Raw genomic sequence first — 25,266 nt, 5'->3', positions numbered from 1 at the left:
GCTCACTACCAGAGGTGGAAATACAGTGGGTATCTGGCAGCCAAAGGCCGCCCATATAGGTTCCCTCCACTAAGAGAGAATCAGGACATCACAGTCCAGATTGTAAATAGCTTTATCCATCCACTCCACGCATCACCCAATTGAAAAGGGTTTCTTATCTGCCCACATTATACTGCGTCATAGTCTTCTGACACACCACCGTTTGGTTGTGGGATGAAGAATCTATTGTTATACTGTGCCATAGTCCTCCAACAACAAGGACACATGCCACATACCCAACATTTTATTTTCACGCTCTGCAAACTCTTTACTCCACTCAACCCCATTAACACTGATTGCCGACCAACCCTTTGTACGACACTATTGGGCCTTTATTATTCATTTACTTATTTCTTTGTTTTTTTTTAGAAAAGAGGGGAGTCATATGACATTCTAGTAAAGAAAAGGAAAAGAGAATCGGGTATTAAATAAGAATTAACAGGTGCTATCTTGATCTCCCCCAGAATGAACTACATACTTCTCTGCTATCTGGGACTCCTCGTCTCAGACCGAACCACAGACACCACATCAACCAAAGATCAGAAGATCAGCCTACGATACCCCAGATATATGTGGTTAAGGAATTTCGGCAAAACTTGGACTCGGCAAGGGCCATCCGACATCGGGAGAGGTTCTACAATCAAGAACCTTGATACTCTCCCATCTGTATTTAATTTGTATCGTCACTTGTCATTTTGTACTGTTTATTACTTTGTTTTGTATATATCCGATTGATGTATTGTTTCTTATTGTTTAAAAAAAAATTATTTTACTTCATTTAAATTTGTTGGTACTATTGTGGGTTAGGGATGATACTATCAACCCCAGACTCGGGGTACTTGCTTGTTGAGATGGTTTGGTAAGAATTGTGTGATCTAGTTCGCTGACGCTCATTGGATCAAGAGGAGGGAATGTGGTGATATAAACAGGGCCTAGTTTTAAGGCTGATAAAATTGGATATCCTAAATTAAAGAATTGGGCATATTAAAATCAAACACAGCCAAACCTCAGGCAGGCCAATTGTACAAATACACAAACATGTCTGGGCCTGACCCATCAACCACCCATCAAAGGTCGTTGCACTCTACTGATACTTAGCAGGAGATCATTGCACCTCATTGAAATGCACCGGCCTATTGTTAGAAGCCCAGATCGGGCCAGACTTTCTGTCACCGAAAGTTCCTGCAGTTACATGTAAGCAACAGCATGGAGATGGACACCTGGGGGCGGACCCTGGTGTCCTGTCAGGCAGACATCAAGAAACCCACTGGGTATTGGAACCCCCTCCTGGGACCTCATTGGCCGGAAGCCAGAGAAGTTTCTGGAAAGGCAAGCAGGCAGGGGGATAAAGGGACACATTTTCAGACACTGCAGCGAAGACTCGATGAGGGAGACATCCTTGACCATCTGGAAGACTGACCAGAGAAGGAAAGAAGGAAGAAGCTGCCATCGAGACTCACCTTCGTGACGACGGACCAGAGGGACTCAGCGAATCGAGCCTGCAGTTTAACCAAACCATCTTTGCGGGTAGTATACTTGAATCTGGGGTATCCTCTTGTTTTATGTGGGTAATTTAAGGGTTAAAAGTGTTATTATTAATAAACTTGTTGAACCTTTACTTGTGTTTGTCCTTTGTCCATCTTGCAAATAAGGGCACCAGGGTAAAACCTTGGAGTAAGTAAACTGGTCGAAAGTATCTGAGAATTAACAGGTACAACACCGAATAGTGGGAAGGACATAGAGAGGCGCATTTACTGGAAGGTTATCCAAGAACGAAGCAAGTGTGGAATCCAAGGAAAGTAGAAAGAAACTTAAGCAAGGAGTAAGGAGGGCTAAAAGGGGTCATGAAAAAGCATTGGCCAGCAGGATTAAGGAAAATCCCAGGCTTTTTATACATATATAAGGAGCAAGAGGGTAGCCAGGGAGAGGGTTGGCCCACTCAAGGACAGTGGAGGGAATCTATGCGTGAGCCAGAGAAAATGGGCGAGGTATTAAATGTGTACTTTGCGTCAGTATTCACCAAAGAGAAGGACTTGGTGGATGATGACTCTGGGAAAGGACGTGTAGATAGTTTGAGTCATGTTGAGATCAAAAAGGAGGAGGTATTGGGGTTCTTGAGAAACATTAAGGTAGACAAGACCCCAGGGCCTGATGGGATATACCCCAGAGAGGCAAGGGAGGAAATTGCTGGGGCCTTGAGAGAAATCTTTGTATCCTCACTGGCTACAGGGGAGGTCCCAGAGGATTGGAGAATAGCCAATGTTGTTCCTTTGTTTAAGAAGGGTCGCAAGAATAATCCAGGTAATTACAGGCCGGTGAGCCTCACATCAGTGGTAGGGAAATTATTGGAGAGGATTCTTTGAGACAGGATTTATTCCCACTTGGAAATAAGTGGACGCATTAGCGAGAGTCAACATGGTTTTGTGAAGAGGAGGTTGTGTCTCACGAACTTGATCGAGTTTTTCGAGGAAGTGACGAAGATGATTGATGAGGGTAGGGCAGTGGATGTTGTCTACATGGACTTCAGTATGGCCTTTGACAAGGTCCCTCATGGCAGACTGGTGCAGAAGGTGAAGTCGCATGGGACCAGAGCCGGCATGGTGGATACAGAACTGGCTTGGTCATAGAAGACAGAGTGTAGCAGTGGAAGGGTGCATTTCTGAGGATGGGAATGAAGGGATATGGTCCCCGGAAGGGTAGGGGGTTTTAGTTAAGTCGGGCAGCATGGTCGGTGCAGGCTTGGAGGGCTGAAGGGCCTGTTCCTATGCTGCAATTTTCTTTGTTCTTTGCTGTGCTGGGCTTTGACTATGGGGAGAATCTGCGTTAACAGTAATGCTACACATTCGTTTGCCAGTATCCACTGTCAGGCACAGACATGGAAAATGCGTAATTGCGCAAAATAGGAGAGATGCCTGGGGTCCATGAAATAATTAACACCCTCAAGAGAGAGAAAGGGAACAAAAAGAGTACTGCGCTCTGCAAAATAACCTGCTCCCAAATCCATGAAGTAGACGCGGATCTATTACATCTGGTAGTCAGCTTTGTAATTACGACTTATTGAATGTTTTGCCGACAAAACTATCAGAGATTCCAGAACTGAGTTCAAAACTTGTCCATTGGAGATTTTTTATAGTTGTCTTTCTTTTGCCCCCACACCCCCATCTTAGGGCTCCCCTGCAATTATTGACAAACCTCAGGAGCCCTGTGCCCTGATTTCTGGAAGATAGTGTCTGTTATTCCAGAAAATGTCTTTTGAGTTGGAACAGAAACATAGGACATTTGGGACAGTGGATCCAGATGAATAGATGCCTGATCATCATGTTGGAACCATGTGATCAGATGTCTGCACTTTTGAAAACTTTTGGCATTGATCTTTAATGAACGTTTAGTGGGGTGGCACAGTGGTTAGCACTGTCACATCAGCACCAAGAACCTGAGTTCAATTCTGGCCTTGGATGACTGTGCGGAGTTTACACATTCTACCCATGTTTGTGTGGGTTTCCTCCATTTGCTCCGGTTTCCTCCTACAGTCCAAACATGGGTGGGTTAGGTTGATTGTCCTGCTAAATTGCCCCTCAGTGTCAGGGGGATTAACAGGATAAATATGTGGGGTTACGGGGATAGAGCCTGGGTGGGATTGTTGGCGGTGCAGGCTTGATGGGCTGAATGGCCTCCTTTTGCACTGTAGGGATTCTATGATTCTCTCTATAACATGGCAGGGATAATAGGGAACAGTCATTGAATACTGAGAAGCTCTCAAAAATTAGATGGTTCTGTTAGACAATAGGTTCATTCCCAGGGGTTGTTGGAAAGTTAGTGGGAGTTGTGTACAGACCATCAAACAGTGGTACTGAGGTTGGGGATGGCATCAAGCAGGAAATTAGAGATGCGTGCAATAAGGGTACTGCAGTTATTATGGGTGACTTCAGTCTGCATATTGATTGGGCTGAAACTGGTAGCAATGCGATGGAGGAGGATTTCTTGGAATGTATAAGGGATGGTTTTCTTGACCAATATGTCAAGGAACCATCTAAAGAGCAGGCCATCCTAGACTGGGTCGTGTGTAATGAGAGAGGATTAATCAGCAACCTTGTGGTGCAAGATCCTTTGGGGAAGAGTGACCACAGTATGGTAGAATTCTTCATTAAGATGGAGAGTGACACAGTTAAGTCTGAGACTAGGGTCCTGAACTTGGAAAGCTAACTTTGATGGTATGAGATGTGCATTTGCTGGCAAAGGATACTGAAGGGGTTGACAGTGGAGAGGCAATGGCAGACATTTAAAGAACACATGGATGAATTTCAACAACTGTACATCCCTGCTGGTGTCAGAGTAAAATGGGGAAGGTGGCTCATCCGTGGCTAACGAGGGAAATCAGGGATAGTGTTAAAGACAAAGAGGAGGCAGATAAATTGGCCCAAAAAAAGCAGCAAACCCGAGGACTGGGAGAAATTTAAAATCCAGAGGAGGACAAAGGGTTTAATTCAGAAGGTGAAAGTAGAATACGAGAGCAAGGTTGCAGAAAACATAAAAACTGACTGCAAAAGCTTCTATAGATATGTGAAGACAAAAACACTGAAGACAAGTGTAGGTCCCTTACAGTTAGAATCAGGTGAATTAATAATGGGTAATAAAGAGATGGCAGCTGAACAAATACTTGACAGAGAGTGGGGAATAAATGGGGCCTTTTCAGAGTGGCAGGCAGTGACTAGTGGGGTATCGCAGGGTTCAGTGCTGGGACCCCAGCTATTCACAATATACATTAATGATTTGGACAAAGGAATTGAATGCAATATCTCCAAATTTGCAGACGACACAAAATTAGGTGGCAGTGTGTGCTGTGAGCAGGATGCTAAGAGGCTGCAGGGTGACTTGGACAGGCTGGCTGAGTGGGCAAATACTTGGCAAATACAATATAATGTGCATAAATGTGAGGTTATCCACTTTGGTGACAAAAACAGGAAGGAAGATTATTATCTGAATGATGGCAGTTTAGGAAAAGGGGAAGTGCAACGTGACCTGGGTGTCATGGTGGAACAGTCGCTGAAGGTTGGCATGCAGGTGCAGCAGGTGGTGAGGAAAGCTAATGGCATGCTGGCCTTCATACCAAGAGGATTTGTGAATCTGAGTAGGGGTGTCTTGCTGCAGTTATACAGGGCCTTGGTGAGGCCACACCTTGAGTATTGTGTGCAGTTTTTGTCTCATAGAATGAGGAGGGACATTCTTGCAATTGAGGGAGTCCAGCAAAGGTTCACCAGACTGATTCCTGGAATGGCAGGACTGACATATGAAGAGACACTGGATCGGCTGGGCTTCAATTCACTGGAATTTAGAAGAATGAGAGGAGATCTCATAGAAATATACTAAATCCTGATGGGACTGGACAGGCTCGATGCGGGAAGAATGTTCCTGATGTTGGGGAAGTGCAGAACTGGGGGTCACAGTCTAAGAATAAGGGGTAAGCCATTCAGGACTGAGATGAGGAAGAACTTCTTCACTCAGAGAGTTGTGAACCTGTGGAATTCTGTCCCACAGGAAGCTATTGGGGCCAGTTGCGGCTAAAGGGATCAAGGGTTATGGGAGAAAGTGGGAGTGTGATACTGAAAGTGCATGATCAGCCATGATCATATTGAATGATGGAGCAGGCTCGAAGGGCCGAATGGCCTCCTCCTGCTTCTATTTTCTATGTTTCTATGAAAAGCATCATGTTAGAGCTTCCTGAGTGACTAAAGACCTAAACTTCAAATGAGACAGAAAGAAGAAAGCCTATGCCATGTTCAGGGTGCATGATACACCAGAGAACCAAGCTGAATAAACAAAGTACAGTAAAGGTATAAGAAAGGGAATATGAGGGTCAAAGGGTGTTACACAGAATCCCTGCAGTGCAGGAGGGCATTCGGCCCATCGAGTCTTCACCGACTCTCTGACAGAGCATCTTTAACCACGTCCACCTCCCGGCCTATCCCCATAATCCCACATATTTACCCCACTAATCTCTCAACCTACACGTCTTGGGACACTAAGGGCAATTTAGCATGGCCAATCCATCTAACCTACATATCTTTGGACTGTGGGAGGAAACTGGAGCACCTGGAGGAAACTCACACAGGCACAGGGAGAATGTGCAAACTCCACACAGACAGTCACCCAAGGCTGGAATTGAACCCGGGTCCCTGGCGCTGTGAGGGAGCAGTGCTAACCATGAGGTTTATAAGACTGGGTGGTTTGATTGTTAAGAGACATTTGGGAATATTCTATTCTGTGATTTAAGGTATATATTGCCTACAAATATAAGGTTGAGTCAATGTTTCTTTTAGTCTTTTGTTACAGTAAAAGTCATAAAATATAAAATCTTGTGTTGTCCTTTCAGCTATTAGCTGGAAGTTTGATTTTCGTTTTAAAAATTATTGGCCTCTATGGATTGTAACACGAGAGCGATTATGAGAATAGATTAGCAGCTAATTAAAAGGAACGCAGTCAATGGAAAAGTGGCTCTGATTAATGACCAAAAAGGAGATCCTCTTGTCAGAGGACAAGGTAAGTACTCTATAAATGTCTTCACCAGAGATATAGCAGCAATAGAGGAGGCAGTCAGTATCAATATTGGATAGGATCAAAATAAATAGAGGAAGTACTAAAAAGGTTTGCAGTCCTGAAAGTAGAAAGGTCACCTGGTCTGAAAGGGATGCATTCTGGTAACTGGGTGAAAATTGCAGTGACTCTGGCCACAACTCTCCTTAGATATTGCAGTGGCACTAGAGGACTGGAAGGTTATGAAGTTTACATTGTTATTCAAAAAAAGGAAAATGAGTCATGTGACCTGTTCCAACAGCAAGCCTAAGCTGTTTGATTATCCATCTGAAACTGTAACTCCAGGCCAGTCAACCCAGCGTCATGGTGAAGGGTTTTGAGAGGCGAATGATTGATGTTGTGTAAATGTAGTTTCAGAAGCTGTTTGACAGATTTGTTAGCAAACTTAAAGTTCATAGGAATAAAATGTCAGTTGCAGCATGGATACGAAATTGGCAAGGGACAGAAAGCATGATGTGGTGGCGAAAGACTGTTTCAAAGACTGAAGGGAGGAATACAGAGGTCTTCCACAGAGGGTGGCACTAGGACCATGAGGATTATGTATCAATCGCCTTCACTATCCCTGGGTAAAGTCTTGGAACTCCCTCCCTAATAGCACTGTGGGTGTAACTATACTACATGGACTGCAGCGGTACAAGAATGGATTCATACCACCGTCTCCAGGGCTATTAGAGATGGGCCACAATGCCTGGCCCAGCCAGCAATGTCCACGTCCCATGAAAGAATTTTTTAAAATTCTGGACACCACAGTTTAGGATGGATGTCAAAGCCTTGGACATGGTGTAGGAGAGATTTAGTCGCATGTTTCCGTGGATGAGGGCAGTGGTTCCCAAAGGGTGCGGCGCGCCACACTGGTGCGGCGAGAGAGGATGGCAAGTGTGGCGGGAAGATTCAAGGACAATCAAAGAAACATTTAAACATGGTTTAAACAAGCATTGTTTTATACTTTCTGGATGTCCATGATCATATTATAAAGTAGTCGTGTTCTATGTTATGAATCAAGCAGAGCTAGGAGTTGTTTTGTTTTGTTTTTGAATGTATTTCTTATCAATAAAAAATTCGGTGCGGCACAAGCAAATTTTTATTCCGAAAGTGCGGCCTAGTGAAAAAAGTTTGGGAACCACTGGATGAGTGACTTCAGTAACATGGAGAAACTGGAAGAACTGGGGTTGTTCTCCTGGAAGCAGAGGGGGTTTGGGGTGAATTAATATCATCACAGCTTTTGAAAGACTAAATAGGGATTTAAAAAATGTTTCCAATGGCAGCAGAATTACTAAACCCAAGGGCACAGATTTCAGATAATTGGAAAAATAATAGAGGAGACAGAAGGAAACCCCTTTTTTAAGCAGCGATAATCTGGAAGGGCTGTGGTAGCAGATTCAATAGTAATTTTCAAAAGAGAATTTGATAAATACTGAAAGGGGATAATAATTGCAGGGTTTAGAACATAGAACATAGAAAGCCACAGCACAAACAGGCCCTTCGGCCCACAAGTTGCGCTGATCACATCCCCACCTCTAGGCCTATCTATAGCCCTCAATCCCATTAAATCCCATGTACTCATCCAGAAGTCTCTTAAAAGACCCCAACGAGTTTGCCTCCACCACCACCGACGTCAGCCGATTCCACTCACCCACCACCCTCTGAGTGAAAAACTTACCCCTGACATCTCCTCTGTACCTACCCCCCAGCACCTTAAACCTGTGTCCTCTCGTAGCAACCATTTCAGCCCTTGGAAATAGCCTCTGAGAGTCTACCCTATCCAGACCTCTCAACATCTTGTAAACCTCTATCAGGTCACCTCTCATCCTTCGTCTCTCCAGGGAGAAGAGACCAAGCTCCATCAACCTATCCTCATAAGGCATGCCCCCCAATCCAGGCAACATCCTTGTAAGTCTCCTCTGCACCCTTTCAATGGCTTCAACATCTTTCCTGTAATGAGGTGACCAGAACTGCGCGCAGTACTCCAAGTGGGGTCTAACCAGGGTCCTATAAAGCTGCAGCATTATCTCCCGACTCCTAAACTCAATCCCTCGATTAATGAAGGCTAGTACGCCGTACGCCTTCTTGACCGCATCCTCCACCTGCGAGGCCGATTTAAGAGTCCTATGGACCCGGACCCCAAGGTCCTTCTGATCCTCTACACTGCTAAGAATGGTACCCTTCATATTATACTGCTGCTTCATCCCATTGGATCTGCCAAAATGGATCACTACACACTTATCCGGGTTGAAGTCCATCTGCCACTTCTCCGCCCAGTCTTGCATTCTATCTATGTCTCGCTGCAACTTCTGACATCCCTCCAAACTATCCACAACACCACCTACCTTGGTGTCGTCAGCAAACTTACCAACCCATCCCTCCACTTCCTCATCCAGGTCATTTGTGAAAATGACAAACAGCAAGGGTCCCAGAACAGATCCCTGGGGCACTCCACTGGTCACTGACCTCCATGCAGAGAAAGACCCCTCCACAGCCACTCTCTGCCTTCTGCAGGCAAGCCAGTTCTGGATCCACAAGGCAACAGCCCCTTGGATCCCATGCCCTCTCACTTTCTCAAGAAGTCTTGCATGGGGGACCTTATCGAACGCCTTGCTGAAGTCCATATAGACCACATCCACCGCTCTTCCTTCGTCAATGTGTTTGGTCACATTTTCAAAGAACTCAACCAGGCTCGTAAGGCACGACCTGCTCTTGACAAAGCCGTGCTGACTACTTTTGATCATACTAAACTTCTCTAGATGATCATAAATCCTGTCTCTCAGGATCCTCTCCATCAACTTACCAACCACTGAGGTTAGACTCACCGGTCGGTAATTTCCCGGGCTGTCCCTGTTCCCTTTCTTGAATATAGGGACCACACCTGCAATCCTCCAATCCTCCGGAACCTCTCCCGTCTCCATCGACGATGCAAAGATCATCGCCAAAGGCTCCGCAATCTCCTCCCTCGCCTCCCACAGTAACCTGGGGTACATCCCATCCGGTCCCGGCGACTTACCAACCTTGATGCCATTCAATAGTTCCAACACATCCTCTTTCTTTATGTCCACATGCTCGATCCTTTCTGTCCACCGCAAACCAGCAGTACAACCACCCAGATCCCTTTCCACCGTGAATACCGAGGTAAAGTATTCATTAAGCACCTCCGCCATTTCTAACGGTTCCGCACAAACTTTTCCCCCTTCACCTTTTAAGGGTCCTATGCCTTCACATCTCATCCTTTTACTCTTGACATATTTGTAGAAAGCCTTGGGATTCTCCTTAATCTTACCCGCCAAGGTCTTCTCATGACCCCTTCTCGCTCTCCTAATTTCCTTCTTAAGCTCCTTCCTACATCCCGTATACTCCTCTAAATCCTTAACACCTCCTAGCTCTCTGAACCTTCTGTACGCCTCTCTTTTCTTATTCACCAGGTTCATCACAACCTTCGTGCACCACGGTTCCCGTACCCTACCAACACCCCCCTGTCTCATCGGAACGTTGTCATGCAGAGCTCCAGACAAACATTCCTTGAAAATCCTCCACTTTCCTTCGGTACTTTTCCCCAAGAATGCCTCCTTCCAATTTACCCGTCTAATTTCCTCCCTGATGACACTGTATTTCCCTTTACTCCAGAGAAACACTTTCCTAGCCTGCCTGATCCTATCTCTTTCCAATGCTATCGTGAAGGAGATAGAATTATGATCGCTATCCCCAAGATGCTCACCCACCGAGAGATCCTCCACCTGTCCAGGTTCATTAGCCAGCACCAGATCAAGTACAGCCTCTCCTCTAGTAGGCTTATCCACATACTGTGTCAGGAAACTCTCCTGGACACACCTAACAAACTCCTCTCCATCCAAACCCCTAGCCCTAGGGATATTCCAATCTATGTTTGGGAAATTAAAATCTCCCATCACGACAACTCTGTTATTCCTACATCTCTCCAGGATCTGTTTCCCCATCTGCTCCTCAACATCTCTGTTACTATTGGGCGGCCTATAGAAAACACCCAGCAAAGTTACCGACCCCTTCCTGTTCCTAACCTCCACCCACAGAGACTCCGTAGTCAATCCCTCCACGGCGTCCACCTTCTCTACAGCCGTGACACTATCCCTGATCAACAGTGCCACTCCCCCCCCTCTCTTGCCTCCCTCCCTGTCCTTCCTGAAACATCTAAAACCCGGCACCTGAAGCACCCAGTCCTGTCCCTGAGACATCCAAGTCTCCGTAATGGCCACCACATCACAATTCGAAGCAGCAATCCACGCTCTAAGCTCATCCACTTTATTCACTACACTCCTGGCATTAAAATAGACACATCTCAGACCTTCAGCCTGAGCACTTCCCTTCTCCATCTGGTTTGTAGGGAAAGAGCAGGTGGAGTGAGCGAATAGGATAGCTCTTTCAAAGAGTTAGCACAGGCACGATGGGCTGAATAGCCACCTGTCATTCTATGATTCTTAGTTAATATTTATACTTAATCCCGCAAACACTTTACAAAGAACACTGTTGATTCGAAGTGAACGAACCACTTCCCAATGATCTTGCTGGAATATCCTCCCTTCTGCAGTAGTTCAGGCAAAAGGATCTCTGAAGCGGAAATTCCTCCCACTATCTCCTGTGGTGTGTACGCTGCAGAGACAGGAAGAGAGTGGCGTTACTCACATGCAAGGCTGGGTACACTGAATTGATTTGCCGGGGAGGGACGTATTTCACATATCATTGCCTACAGAAGCAGTTTTGGTCATTTAAGTTTCAAAAACATGTCTCGTGGACTTTAGACATTTGAGGAGAAGGTCTGAACTTACTCTTTGGAGTGGTAAGGTACCTTTTTGGGGCATTCAGGTATCCTTTGGGGGTGGCCAGCTAATCTTTTTCCGAGGTCAGGTGGACGCTTTTAGGATTGTAAACAGCAGACAGCAATGTGTGTGAAAATTGGACAAGATCTGTGGAACTGTCAAGCTGGCACGATATTTAAATCTCTGTCTCTTCTGTTATTTCTCCAGCAGAGTGACGATGCTGATTGGCTGTTGCAGGGAAGATTTGCATCCGGCGGTCAGTGCTTCCAGACAGTGCTTTGTGGAGGAGCTGCTGTCAAGGGACAGTTGTCCCTGATGACTACACCTGTGGGAAGTGCACCTGGCTGCAGCTCCTGGGAGACCGGGTTAGGGGGCTGGGGCTGGGGCCTGGGTCTGGACTTGCGCCTGGGGCTCGGGCTGGGGCTGGGAATGGGAATGGGGCTGGGAATGGGAATGGGGCTGGGAATGGGGAATGGGAGCTGGGGCTGGGAATGGAGAATGGGGCAGGGGCTGGGGCTCGATGCATGATGCACTCGGGATCATCCGGAACACTGAGCACTTTATAGATAAGAGTTTTAGTGAGGCGGTCACACCTAAGGTGCAGGCAGAGAGTAGCTGGGTGACACCAGGAAAGGCAAAGGGAGCAGGCAGAGAGTGCAGGAGCCCCTGTGGCCATTCCCCGAGGAAACAAGTATATTGTAACTGTTTTGGATACTGTTGGGGGGGATGACCTTTCAGGTGAAAGCAGCAGTAGCCAGATTGGCTCTGGGGCACAGTGGGAAAGGGTAAAGCTAAACAGGACCGTAGTGGTAGGAGACTCGATAGTTAGGGGGACAGACAGGAGATTCTGTGGCCGCAAATGGGAGTCCAGGATGGTGTGTTGCCTCCCAGGTGCCAGGGTCAAGGATATCTCGGAGCGGCTGCAGATCATTCTTAAGGGGGGAGGATGAGCAGCCAGTAGTCGTTGTGCATGTCGGCACAAATGACGTAAATAGAAATAGGGGTGAGGTCCTGAGGAGTGATTATCGAGAGCTAGGAGAAAGGTTAAGAAGCAGGACCTCGAGGGTGGTAATCTCTGGATTACTTCCAGTGCCACGGGTTAGGAGGCTACGAACAGGAGAATACGGCAGATCAATGCATGGCTAAAGAATCAGTGCAGGGGGCAGGCTTCAGATTCTTAGATCATTGGGATCTTTTCTGGGGCAGAGGTGACCTGTTTAAGAGGGACAAGTTGCATCTGAACTGAAGGGGGACCAATATCCTGGGTGGGCAGATTTGCCAGTGCTACAAGAGAGGGTTTAAGTTGGATTGGCATGGGGGTGGGATCCTCAGCAACAGGGAAGCAAATGAGGGGCTGAAAGGAGATGCAGTATTCAGCAACGACAAGCTGAATAGACCCGATAGGCAGGAGCCCGGCAGGGAGCGAGGAGAACCTGTTGGATCAAATTGCATCTATTTCAATGCAAGAGGCTGACAGGTAAGGCCGATGAACTCAGGGCATGGATAGGTACGTGGGACTGGGATATTATAGCCATAACTGAAACATGGCTAAGGGAGGGACAGGACTGGCAGCTTAATGTTCCAGGGTACAGGGGCTTTAGGCGGGACAGAGGTGCAGGAAAGAGAGGAGGGCGAGTTGCTTTTTTGATTAAGGAGAGCATCACGGCAGTAGTCAGAGATGGAATAACCGAGGGATCATCCAGCGAGGCTTTGTGGGTGGAACAAAGCAATAAGAAGGGGATGGTGACCTTATTAGGGTTGTACTATAGGCCCCCAAATAGTCAACAGGAATTAGAAGAACAAAATGCAGGGAGACTGGGGAGACTTGCAGGAGTAATAGGGATATCACAGTAGGGGATTTTAATTTTCCTAACATAGACTGGGACTTCCATTGTGTTAGGGGCTTAGATGGGGTGGAATTTGTTAAGTGTGTTCAGGAAAGTTTCCTCAGGTAGTATGCGGAGGGTCCTACTCAGGAAAGGGCAAAGCTTGACCTACTATTGGGAAATAGGGCAGGGCGAGTGACTGAGGCGATAGTGGGGGAGCACTTTGGAACCAGTGACCATAGTTCTATTAATTTTAAAGTAGTTATGGAAAGGGACAAAACTGGTCGGACTACATCTGCAGGAAGTGCACCTCATTGCAGACCGCAGAACAGTGGAACCACGGCTGGCTCTGTTGTTTAGCAGGGAGGGGCAAAGAGCACTAGAGTTATAGGAGACTCCATAGTCAGGGGCACAGATAGGTGTTTCTGTGGACGTGAAAGAGACTCCAGGATGGGATGTTGCCTCCCTGGTGCCATGGTCCAGGATGTCTCTGAATGGACAGAAAGCATTCTGAAAGGAGAGGGTGAACAGCCAGTGGGTGTGGTACATATTGGTACAAATGACATAGGCAGGAAGAGTGATGAGGTCCTGCAGCAGCAGTTTAGGGAGTTAGGTAGAAAGTTAAAAAGCAGGACCTCGAGGGTTGTAATCTCAGGATTACTCCCTGTGCCACGTGCCAGTGAGGCTAGAAATAGGAAGATAGTGCAGCTCAACACGTGGCTAAACAGCTGGTGTAGGAGGGAGGGTTTCAGATATCTGGACCATTGGGGTCTCTTCAGGGGAAGGTGGGACCTGTACAAGAAGGATGGGTTGCATCTAAACTGGAAGGACATAAATATTCTGGCCGGGAGGTTTGCTCATGTCACACGGGAGGATTTAAACTAGTTTGGCAGGGGGGTGGGAATCAAAGCAAAGGTGAATTAACTGAGAGGGAATTGGAGAGTAGGGCCAGTAAGACTCAGAGAAAGAGCAGACAGGGTGAGGTTGAAGAGGATCTGGTGGACAGAAGTGCATCTGTTTCAATGCGAGGAGTGTAACAGGTAAGGCAGATGAACTTAGAGCTTGGATTAGTACTAGGAACTATGATGTTGTTGCTATTACAGAGACTTAGTTAAGGGAAGGACAGGATTGGCAGCTTAACATTCCAGGATACAGATGTTTCAGGCAGGATAGAGGAGGATGTAAAAGGGGTGGGGGAGTTGCACTGCTGGATAAGGAGAATATCACAGCTGTACTGCAGGAGGACACCTTGGAGGGCTCATACAGCGAGGCAATATCGGTAGAGCTCAGGAATAGGAAGGGTGTAGTCACAATGTTGGGGGTTTACTGTAGGCCACCCAACAGCCAGTGACAGTGTCTCACTGTGGTAAACCACTGTTAGCTTATTACCTGTATATGTGACATGTCTGGACACATCCCTGCCGGCCCTACCCGAGACTCCTCCCCCCCCGGTCCAGGTATAAAGGCGACTGCTCCCCACCCCCCGCCTCAGTCTGGACCAGTTCATCGGCATGGGTGTGCTCCAAGTCTTTTGCTAATAAAAGCCTATTTGTTCTTGCATACAAACTAGTCTTTGCTCGATTGATGGTGCATCACTCACACACACTGACTTACCTGTGTCTCAAACAGGCTGACTTACTGTGTCTGTCACACACTGTGTCTCACACACACTGACTGAGAGTCTCACACACACATACACTGAGTGTCTCACAGACACTGACTGACAGTGTCTCACACACACACACACTGACTGAGTGTCTCTCACACACACCGACTGAGTGTCTCACACACAGTCTCACAACACTGACTCACTGTCTCACACGCACAGCGACAGTGTCTCACAGACACACACTGACTGTCTCACACACTGACTGAGTGTCTGTCACACACACTGACTGTCTTTCATACACACTGACTGACAGTCTCTCACACACATTGACTGACAGTCTCTCACACACATTGACTGACTGTCTCTCACACACATTGACTGACTGTCTCTCACACACACTGACTGACAGTGTCTCACACACACTGATCGTGTATAACTTACACTGGGTGTATCACACATGCCCAAGCTGTTCCATCTCATTTACACAAACAACTCCCTCCTGCACAGTCTCACTTTCTCTGACACATGCATCCAGGATGACTCTCTCCTCACACAAACTCTCGCAACTAGGCTCATATTTTATGACACAAGTTTGCTCACATGTGTGGGCTTGTGTGCACATACACACGCGCAACACACACCGACATGCACACACACACAAACCAACATGCACACACACACACACCCTCCTCTACCGTCCTCCACCGCCTCCCCCCCCCCCCCCCCCGCCCCCACCCCCCCTCCCCCCTCCCAATTGTCTGGAATATTTCTGTGTGCCACATTGTGGACTGACACTTACCATTTCGAGCATGGGCATTCGTGGTGTAGAAACCGTTTCTGATCGGGAGACGGCCAGTTAGTAATGCAGCACGGGCTGTGGAGTGAGGAGAAACAAGGGCAATACTTCATTCAATTTACATTCATTTTAAAAAGAATTGCTGACAGTGCATTTGAAACAGCAGAGAAGTCAGCAATCCTCATCTGTTTGAATTGATGAAGCATCTGTACCTATTGCAAGGTCTACAACACCCCTCAGATTAAACCAATAAGCCCCACATGGAACACCCAAAATAGCCCACATCACATATCATAGAACCCTGCAGTGCAGGAGTCCATTCGGCCCATCGAGTCAGCACCAATCACAATCCCACCCAGGCGCTATCCCCATAACCCCAAGTGTCTACCCTGCTAGTCCCCCTGACACTAAGGGGCAACATAGCATGGCCAATACACCTAACCCGCACATCTTTGGACAGTGGGAGGAAACTGGAGCACCCGGAGGAAACCTACGCAGATACGGGGAGAACGTGCAAACTCCACACAGTGACCTGAGTGTGGAATTGAACCCGGATCCCTGGTGCTGTGAGGCAGCAATGCTAACCACTGTGACACCATGCCGTCCCATGTTCTGATATCCCCACTCCAGTGTACCATTCAATGTAACTCTTTGACTTCCCACATCCCTCACTGTAACATTCTGATACACCCCACACCTCACAGTAACACTCTGATATACCCCACATCCCTCACTGTAACACACTGATATATCCCACACCCCTCACTGTAACACAGTGATATATCCCACACCCCTCACTGTAACACAGTGATATATCCCACATCCCTCACTGTAACAGTGATATATCCCACATCCCTCACTGTAACACAGTGATATATCCCACACCCCTCACTGTAACACAGTGATATATCCCACATCCCTCACTGTAACACAGTGATATATCCCACATCCCTCACTGTAACACAGTGATATATCCCACACCCCTCACTGTAACACAGTGATATATCCCACATCCCTCACTGTAACACAGTGATATATCCCACACCCCTCACTGTAACACAGTGATATATCCCACACCCCTCACTGTAACACAGTGATATATCCCACATCCCTCACTGTAACACAGTGATATATCCCACACCCCTCACTGTAACACAGTGATATATCCCACACCCCTCACTGTAACACAGTGATATATCCCACATCCCTCACTGTAACACAGTGATATATCCCACATCCCTCACTGTAATACAGTGATATATCCCACACCCCTCACTGTAACACAGTGATATATCCCACATCCCTCACTGTAACACAGTGATATATCCCACATCCCTCACTGTAACACAGTGATATATCCCACATCCCTCACTGTAACACTCTGATATATCCCACACCCCTCACTGTAACACACTGATATATCCCACATCCCTCACTGTAACACACTGATATACCCCACACCCCTCACTGTAACACTCTGATATACCCCACACCCCTCACTGTAACACACTGATATACCCCACATCCCTCACTGTAACACAGTGATATATCCCACACCCCTCACTGTAACACAGTGATATATCCCACACCCCTCACTGTAACACAGTGATATATCCCACATCCCTCACTGTAACACTCTGATATATCCCACACCCCTCACTGTAACACTCTGATATACCCCACACCCCTCACTGTAACACACTGATATACCCCACACCCCTCACTGTAACACACTGATATACCCCACATCCCTCACTGTAACACACTGATATATCCCACACCCCTCACTGTAACACAGTGATATATCCCACACCCCTCACTGTAACACACTGATATACCCCACATCCCTCACTGTAACACAGTGATATACCCCACATCCCTCACTGTAACACAGTGATATATCCCACACCCCTCACTGTAACACACTGATATACCCCACATCCCTCACTGTAACACAGTGATATACCCCACAGTCCTCACTGTAACACTCTGATATACCCCACACCCCTCACTGTAACACTCTGATATACCCCACATCCCTCACTGTAACACTCTGATATACCCCACATCCCTCACTGTAACACTCTGATATACCCCACACCCCTCACTGTAACACACTGATATATCCCACACCCCTCACTGTAACACAGTGATATATCCCACACCCCTCACTGTAACACTCTGATATACCCCACATCCCTCACTGTAACACTGATATATCCCACACCCCTCACTGTAACACAGTGATATATCCCACACCCCTCACTGTAACACTCTGATATACCCCACAGTCCTCACTGTAACACTCTGATACACCCCACACCTCACAGTAACACTCTGCTATACCTCACACCTCTCACTGTAACACTCTGATATACCCCACAGTCCTCACTGTAACACTCTGATACACCCCACACCTCACAGTAACACTCTGATATACCCCACATCCCTCACTGTAACACACTGATATGCCCCTCACTATAACCCTGATGAGACGTGAGCACTCGGGTAGTGCACTAGAAAGCTTTAGATTGGCTAAGAGGGAGTTGAAGAGCGAGCTTAGAAGGGCTAAAAGGGGACATGAGAAGACTTTGGCGGATAGGGTTAAAGAGAATCCTAAGGCGTTCTATAGGTATGTCAAGAACAGAAGGTTGGTTAGGGCAAGTTTAGGGCCAGTTATAGATGGCAGAGGGAAGTTATGTGTGGAACCGGAGGAGATTGGTGAAGCATTGAACCAATATTTCTCTTCGGTGTTCACGCAAGGGGACATGAATATAGCTGAGGAGGACACTGGGTTGCAAGGGAGTAGAATAGACAGTATTACAGTTGATAAGGAGGATGTGCAGGATATTCTGGAGGGTCTGAAAATAGATAAATCCCCTGGTCCGGATGGGATTTATCCAAGGATTCTCTGGGAGGCAAGAGAAGTGATTGCAGCGCCTCTGGCTCTGATCTTCAGGTCGTCGTTGGCCTCTGGTATAGTACCAGAAGATTGGAGGTTAGCGAATGTTGTCCCATTGTTTAAGAAGGGGAACAGAGACTTCCCCGGGAATTATAGACCGGTGAGTCTCACTTCTGTTGTCGGCAAGATGTTGGAAAAAATTATAAGGGATAGGATTTATAGTTATTTGGAGAGTAATGAATTGATAGGTGATAGTCAGCATGGTTTTGTGGCAGGTAGGTCGTGCCTTATTAACCTTATTGAGTTTTTTGAGAAAGTGACCAAGGAGGTGGATGGGGGCAAGGCAGTGGACGTGGTATATATGGATTTTAGTAAGGCGTTTGATAAGGTTCACCATGGTAGGCTTCTGCAGAAAATGCAGATGTATGGGATTGGGGGTGATCTAGGAAATTGGATCAGGAATTGGCTAGCGGATAGGAAACAGAGGGTGGTGGTTGATAGTAAATATTCATCATGGAGTGCGGTTACAAGTGGTGTACCTCAGGGATCTGTTTTGGGGCCACTGCTGTTTGTAATATTTATTAATGATCTGGATGAGGGTATAGTTGGGTGGATTAGCAAATTTGCTGATGACACCAAAGTCGGTGGTGTGGTAGACAGTGAGGAAGGGTGTCGTAGTCTGCAGGAAGACTTAGACAGGTTGCAAAGTTGGGCCGAGAGGTGGCGGATGGAGTTTAATGCGGAGAAGTGTGAGGTAATTCACTTTGGTAGGAATAACAGTTGTGTTGAGTATAGGGCTAACGGGAGGACTTTGAATAGTGTGGAGGAGCAGAGGGATCTAGGTGTATGTGTGCATAGATCCCTGAAAGTTGGGAATCAAGTAGATAAGGTTGTTAAGAAGGCATATGGTGTCTTGGCGTTTATTGGTAGGGGGATTGAATTTAGGAGTCGTAGCGTTATGTTGCAACTGTACACAACTCTGGTGCGGCCGCACTTGGAGTACTGTGTGCAGTTCTGGTCCCCACATTACAGGAAGGATGTGGAGGCTTTGGAGAGGGTGCAGAGGAGGTTTACCAGGATGTTGCCTGGTATGGAGGGGAGATCCTATGAGGAGAGGCTGAGGGATTTGGGATTGTTTTCGCTGGAAAGGCGGCGGCTAAGAGGGGATCTTATTGAAACATATAAGATGATTAGAGGTTTAGATAGGGTGGATAGTGATAGCCTTTTTCCTCTGATGGAGAAATCCAGCACGAGGGGGCATGGCTTTAAATTGAGGGGGGGTAGTTATAGAACCGATGTCAGGGGTAGGTTCTTTACCCAGAGGGTGGTGAGGGATTGGAATGCCCTGCCAGCATCAGTAGTAAATGCGCCTAGTTTGGGGGCGTTTAAGAGATCCGTAGATAGGTTCATGGACGAAAAGAAATTGGTTTAGGTTGGAGGGTCACAGTTTTTTTTTTAACTGGTCGGTGCAACATCGTGGGCCGAAGGGCCTGTTCTGCGCTGTAATGTTCTATGTTCTATATCCCACATCTTTCACTGAAACACTCTGATATACCCCACACCCCTCAGTGTAACACTGATATACTTCACACCCCTCACTGTAACACTCTAACATACCCCACACTACTTCACACCCCTCACTATAACCCTGATATATCCACACCCCTCACTGTAACACAGTGATATACCCCACATCCCTCACTGTAACACTCTGATATACCCCACATCCCTCACTGTAACACACTGATATATCCCACACCCCTCACTGTAACACAGTGATATATCCCACACCCCTCACTGTAACACTCTGATACACCCCACACCTCACAGTAACACTCTGATATACCTCACACCTCTCACTGTAACACTCTGATATGCCCCTCACTATAACCCTGATATATCCCACATCTTTCACTGAAACACTCTGATATACCCCACACCCCTCAGTGTAACACTGATATACTTCACACCCCTCACTGTAACACTCTAACATACCCCACACTACTTCACACCCCTCACTATAACCCTGATATATCCACACCCCTCACTGTAAAACTCTTGATATGCCCCACACCCTCAGTGTAACACTGATATACCCTACACCCCTCAGTATAACACTCTGATACATCCTACACCCCTCACTGTAACACTCTAATATACACAACATCTCTCATTCTAACACTGATATATCCCACACCCTTCATTGTAACACTCTAATATATCCCACTCCCCTCAGTGTAACACTCTGATATACATAGAAACATAGAAAAACTACAGCACAATACAGGCCCTTCAGCCCACAAAGTTGTGCCGAACATGTCCCTACCTTAGCGATTACTAGGCTTACCTATAACCCTCTATCTTACTAAGTTCCATGTACTTATCTAAAAGTCTCTTAAAAGACCCTATCGAATCCACCTCCACCACCGTTGCTGTCAGCTCATTCCACGTATCCACCACCCTCTGAGTGAAAAACTTACCCCTGACATCTCCTCTGTACCCACTCCCCAGCACCTTAAACCTGTGTCCTCTTGTGGCAACCATTTCAGCCCTGGGAAAAAGCCTCTGACTGTCCACTCGATCAATACCTCTCAACATCTTATACACCTCTATCAGGTCACCTCTCATCCTTCATCTCTCCAAGGAGAAAAGGCCGAGCTCACTCAACCTATCCTCATAAGGCATGCCCCCCAACCCCGGCAACATACTTGTAAATCTCCCCTGCACCCTTCCAATGGCTTCCACATCCTTCCTGTAATGAGGCGACCAGAACTGAGCACAGTACTCCAAGTGTGGTCTGACCAGGGTCCTATATAGCTGCAACATTATCTCACGACTCCTGAACTCAATTCCTCGATTGATGAAGGCCAGCACACCATACGCCTTCTTAACCACAGCCTCAACCTGCACAGCTGCTTTGAGCGTCCTATGAATTCGGACCCCAAGATCCTTCTGATCTTCCACTCTGCCAAGAGTCCTACCATTATTATATTCCGCCATCCTATTTGACCTGCCAAAATGAACCACCTCATACTTATCTGGGTTGAACTCCACACCCCTAACTGTAACACTTTGATGTATCCTACACCCCTCAGTGTAACCCTCTGATATACCCCACACCCCTCACTGTAACACTGATATATCCCACACCCCTCACTGTAACATTCTCAACCAAGAGGGCTAGTGGGTGTGGTATATAGGCCCCCAAATAATAATGTTGAGGTAGGGAGGGCTGTAAACAAGCAGATAAGGGATGCGTGTAAAAACGGAACGGCAATAATCATGGGGGACTTCAACATGCACATTGACTGGCAGACTCAAGTCGGTAAGGGTGGAATGGAGGAAGAGTTCTTAGAATGCTGTCGGGATAGTTTCCTTGAACAGCATGTTACGGAACCGACGAGGGAACGAGCTATTTTGGATCTGGTATTGTGTAACGAGGTAGGTAGAATTAAGGATCTTATTGTGAAGGACCCTCTTGGGTCTAGTGACCACAATATGGTCGAATTTCTGATTCAGATGGAAGAGGAGAAAGTTTGGTCTCAAACCAGTGTCCTCTGTTTGAACAGAGGGAAATATGATAGGATGAGGGATGAATTGGCTAAGGTAGACTGGGAGAGCAGGCTGGCAGGTAGGATAGCTGAGGAACAGTGGAGGATTTTTAAGGAGATCCTTTTCAGTTCTCAGCAAAAGTATATTCCAGCAAAAAACAAGGATTGTAAGAAAAGGGAGAACCAGCCGTGGATAACGAAGGAAATAAAGGAGAGTATTAAAATAAAAACAGCTGCGTACAGAGTGGCCAAAAATAGTGGAGAAACAAGTGATTGGGAAAAATTTAAGAAACAACAAAGAGAGACTAAGAAAGCGATAAAGAAAGGAAGGATAGACTATGAAGCTAGGCTAGCAATTAATATAAAAAATGATAGTAAAAGTTTTTATAAATATATAAAAAGGAATAGAGTGGCTAGAGTGAATGTTGGACCCTTGGAGGACGAGAGGGGGGAGTTAATAGTGGGAAATGAGGATATGGCTGAGTCTTTAAATACGTTTTTTGTGTCGGTCTTCACGGTGGAGGACACAAATAGTTTGCCAAATATTAACGATAGAGGGTTGGCAGCAGGAGAAATACTTAATACGATTAATGTTACCAGAGAGGCAGTGCTGGGTAGACTAATGGGACTGAAGGTGGACAAGTCCCCGGGTCCGGATGGAATGCATCCCAGGGTATTGAAAGAAATGTCAGAGGTAATAGTGGATGCGTTAGTGATTATTTATCAAAACTCGTTGCATTCTGGGGTAGTGCCGGTTGATTGGAAAACGGCTAATGTTACGCCGCTGTTTAAAAAAGGAAGGAGACAAAAGGCGGGTAACTATAGGCCGGTCAGCTTAACGTCTGTAGTAGGGAAAATGCTGGAATCCATTATTAAAGAGGAGATAGCAGGGCATCTGGATAGAAATGGTTCGATCAATCAGACGCAGCATGGATTCATGAGGGGAAAGTCGTGCTTGACGAACATGTTGGATTTTTATGAAGATGTGACGAGGGCGGTTGATGGAGGAGAACCGGTGGATGCGGTGTTTTTGGATTTCCAAAAGGCGTTTGATAAGGTGCCCCATAAAAGGCTGCTGAAGAAGATTAGGGCACACGGAGTTGGGGGTAGTGTGTTAAAGTGGATTGGGGACTGGCTATCCGACAGGAAGCAAAGAGTCGGAATAAATGGGTGTTTTTCCGGTTGGAGGAAGGTAACTAGTGGCGTGCCGCAGGGATCGGTACTCGGGCCGCAACTGTTTACCATTTATATAGATGATCTGGAGGAGGGGACGGAGTGGAGGGTAACGAAGTTTGCAGACGACACAAAGATAAGTGGAAAAGTGAATCGTGTGGAGGACGGAGAAGATCTGCAGAGAGATTTGGACAGGCTGAGTGAGTGGGCGAGGATATGGCAAATGGAGTATAACGTTGATAAATGCGAGGTTATACACTTTGGAGGAAATAATAACAAATGGGATTACTATCTCAATGGAAACAAATTAAAACATGCTACCGTGCAAAGGGACCTGGGGGTCCTTGTGCATGAGACGCAAAAGCCCAGTCTGCAGGTACAACAGGTGATCAAGAAGGCAAATGGGATGTTGGCCTATATTGCGAGGGGGATAGAATATAAAAGCAGGGATGTCTTGATGCACCTGTACAGGGCATTGGTGAGGCCGCAGCTGGAATACTGTGTGCAGTATTGGTCCCCTTATATGAGGAAGGATATATTGGCATTGGAGGGAGTGCAGAGAAGGTTCACCAGGTTGATACCGGAGATGAGGGGTTTGGATTATGAGGAGAGGCTGAGGAGATTGGGTTTGTACTCGTTGGAGTTTAGAAGGATGAGGGGGGATCTTATGGAGACTTATAAGATAATGCGGGGGCTGGATAGGGTGGAGGCGGAGAGATTCTTTCCACTTAGTAAGGAAGATAAAACTAGAGGACACAGCCTCAAAATAAAGGGGGGTCGGTTTAAGACAGAGTTGAGGAGGAACTTCTTCTCCCAGAGGGTGGTGAATCTCTGGAATTCTCTGCCCACTGAGGTGGTGGAGGCTACCTCGCTGAATATGTTTAAAGCGCGGATGGATGGATTCCTGAGCGGTAAGGGAATTAAGGGTTATGGGGATCAGGCGGGTAAGTGGTACTGATCCACGTCAGATCAGCCATGATCTTATTGAATGGCGGGGCAGGCTCGAGGGGCTAGATGGCCTACTCCTGCTCCTATTTCTTATGTTCTTATGTTCTTATGAATGTGCCAGTGTTGTGTATATTCAAGACTGAAGGACAGATGTTTTAATAATAACAAATGGGATTACTATCTCAATGGAAACAAATTAAAACATGCTACCGTGCAAAGGGACCTGGGGGTCCTTGTGCATGAGACGCAAAAGCCCAGTCTGCAGGTACAACAGGTGATCAAGAAGGCAAATGGGATGTTGGCTTATATCGCGAGGGGGATAGAATATAAAAGCAGGGATGTCTTGATGCACCTGTACAGGGCATTGGTGAGGCCGCAGCTGGAATACTGTGTGCAGTATTGGTCCCCTTATATGAGGAAGGATATATTGGCATTGGAGGGAGTGCAGAGAAGGTTCACCAGGTTGATACCGGAGATGAGGGGTTTGGATTATGAGGAGAGGCTGAGGAGATTGGGTTTGTACTCGTTGGAGTTTAGAAGGATGAGGGGGGATCTTATGGAGACTTATAAGATAATGCGGGGGCTGGATAGGGTGGAGGCGGAGAGATTCTTTCCACTTAGTAAGGAAGTTAAAACTAGAGGACACAGCCTCAAAATAAAGGGGGGTCGGTTTCAGACAGAGTTGAGGAGGAACTTCTTCTCCCAGAGGGTGGTGAATCTCTGGAATTCTCTGCCCACTGAGGTGGTGGAGGCTACCTCGCTGAATATGTTTAAAGCGCGGATGGATGGATTCCTGATCGGTAAGGGAATTAAGGGTTATGGGGATCAGGCGGGTAAGTGGTACTGATCCACGTCAGATCAGCCATGATCTTATTGAATGGCGGGGCAGGCTCGAGGGGCTAGATGGCCTACTCCTGCTCCTATTTCTTATGTTCTTATGTTTTGGTCTATCAGGGAATCAAGGAATAACAGGAGTGGATGGGAGAGTGTCACTGAGGCAAAGATCAGCCATGACCATATTGAAAGGTGGAGCAGATTTGAAGGGCCAAA

General features: G+C 46.8%; 1 protein-coding gene across 3 annotated transcripts in view; it reads right to left on the bottom strand.

Annotated features, from left to right (window-relative positions):
* The window catches only part of galns (galactosamine (N-acetyl)-6-sulfatase), a 108,375-nt gene that overhangs the window by 79,581 nt on the left and 3,528 nt on the right, over positions 1 to 25,266 (bottom strand). For 2 of the 3 annotated variants that reach the window (XM_078210490.1, XM_078210491.1), the window contains exons 3-4: positions 15,646 to 15,720; positions 11,142 to 11,244 (exon numbers count right to left, since the gene is read on the bottom strand). In XM_078210490.1, the coding sequence (XP_078066616.1) occupies positions 11,142 to 11,244; positions 15,646 to 15,720 (178 nt within the window). The remainder of the gene's footprint in view (positions 1 to 11,141; positions 11,245 to 15,645; positions 15,721 to 25,266) is intronic. The other variant, XM_078210492.1, reaches the window with a different exon arrangement.

This window comes from Mustelus asterias, chromosome 4 (assembly GCF_964213995.1).
Source record: "Mustelus asterias chromosome 4, sMusAst1.hap1.1, whole genome shotgun sequence".
Lineage (NCBI taxonomy): Eukaryota > Metazoa > Chordata > Chondrichthyes > Carcharhiniformes > Triakidae > Mustelus > Mustelus asterias.
The sequence above is the reverse complement of the archived record's forward strand: the minus strand, read 5'-3'. Positions and strand labels throughout refer to the sequence as shown.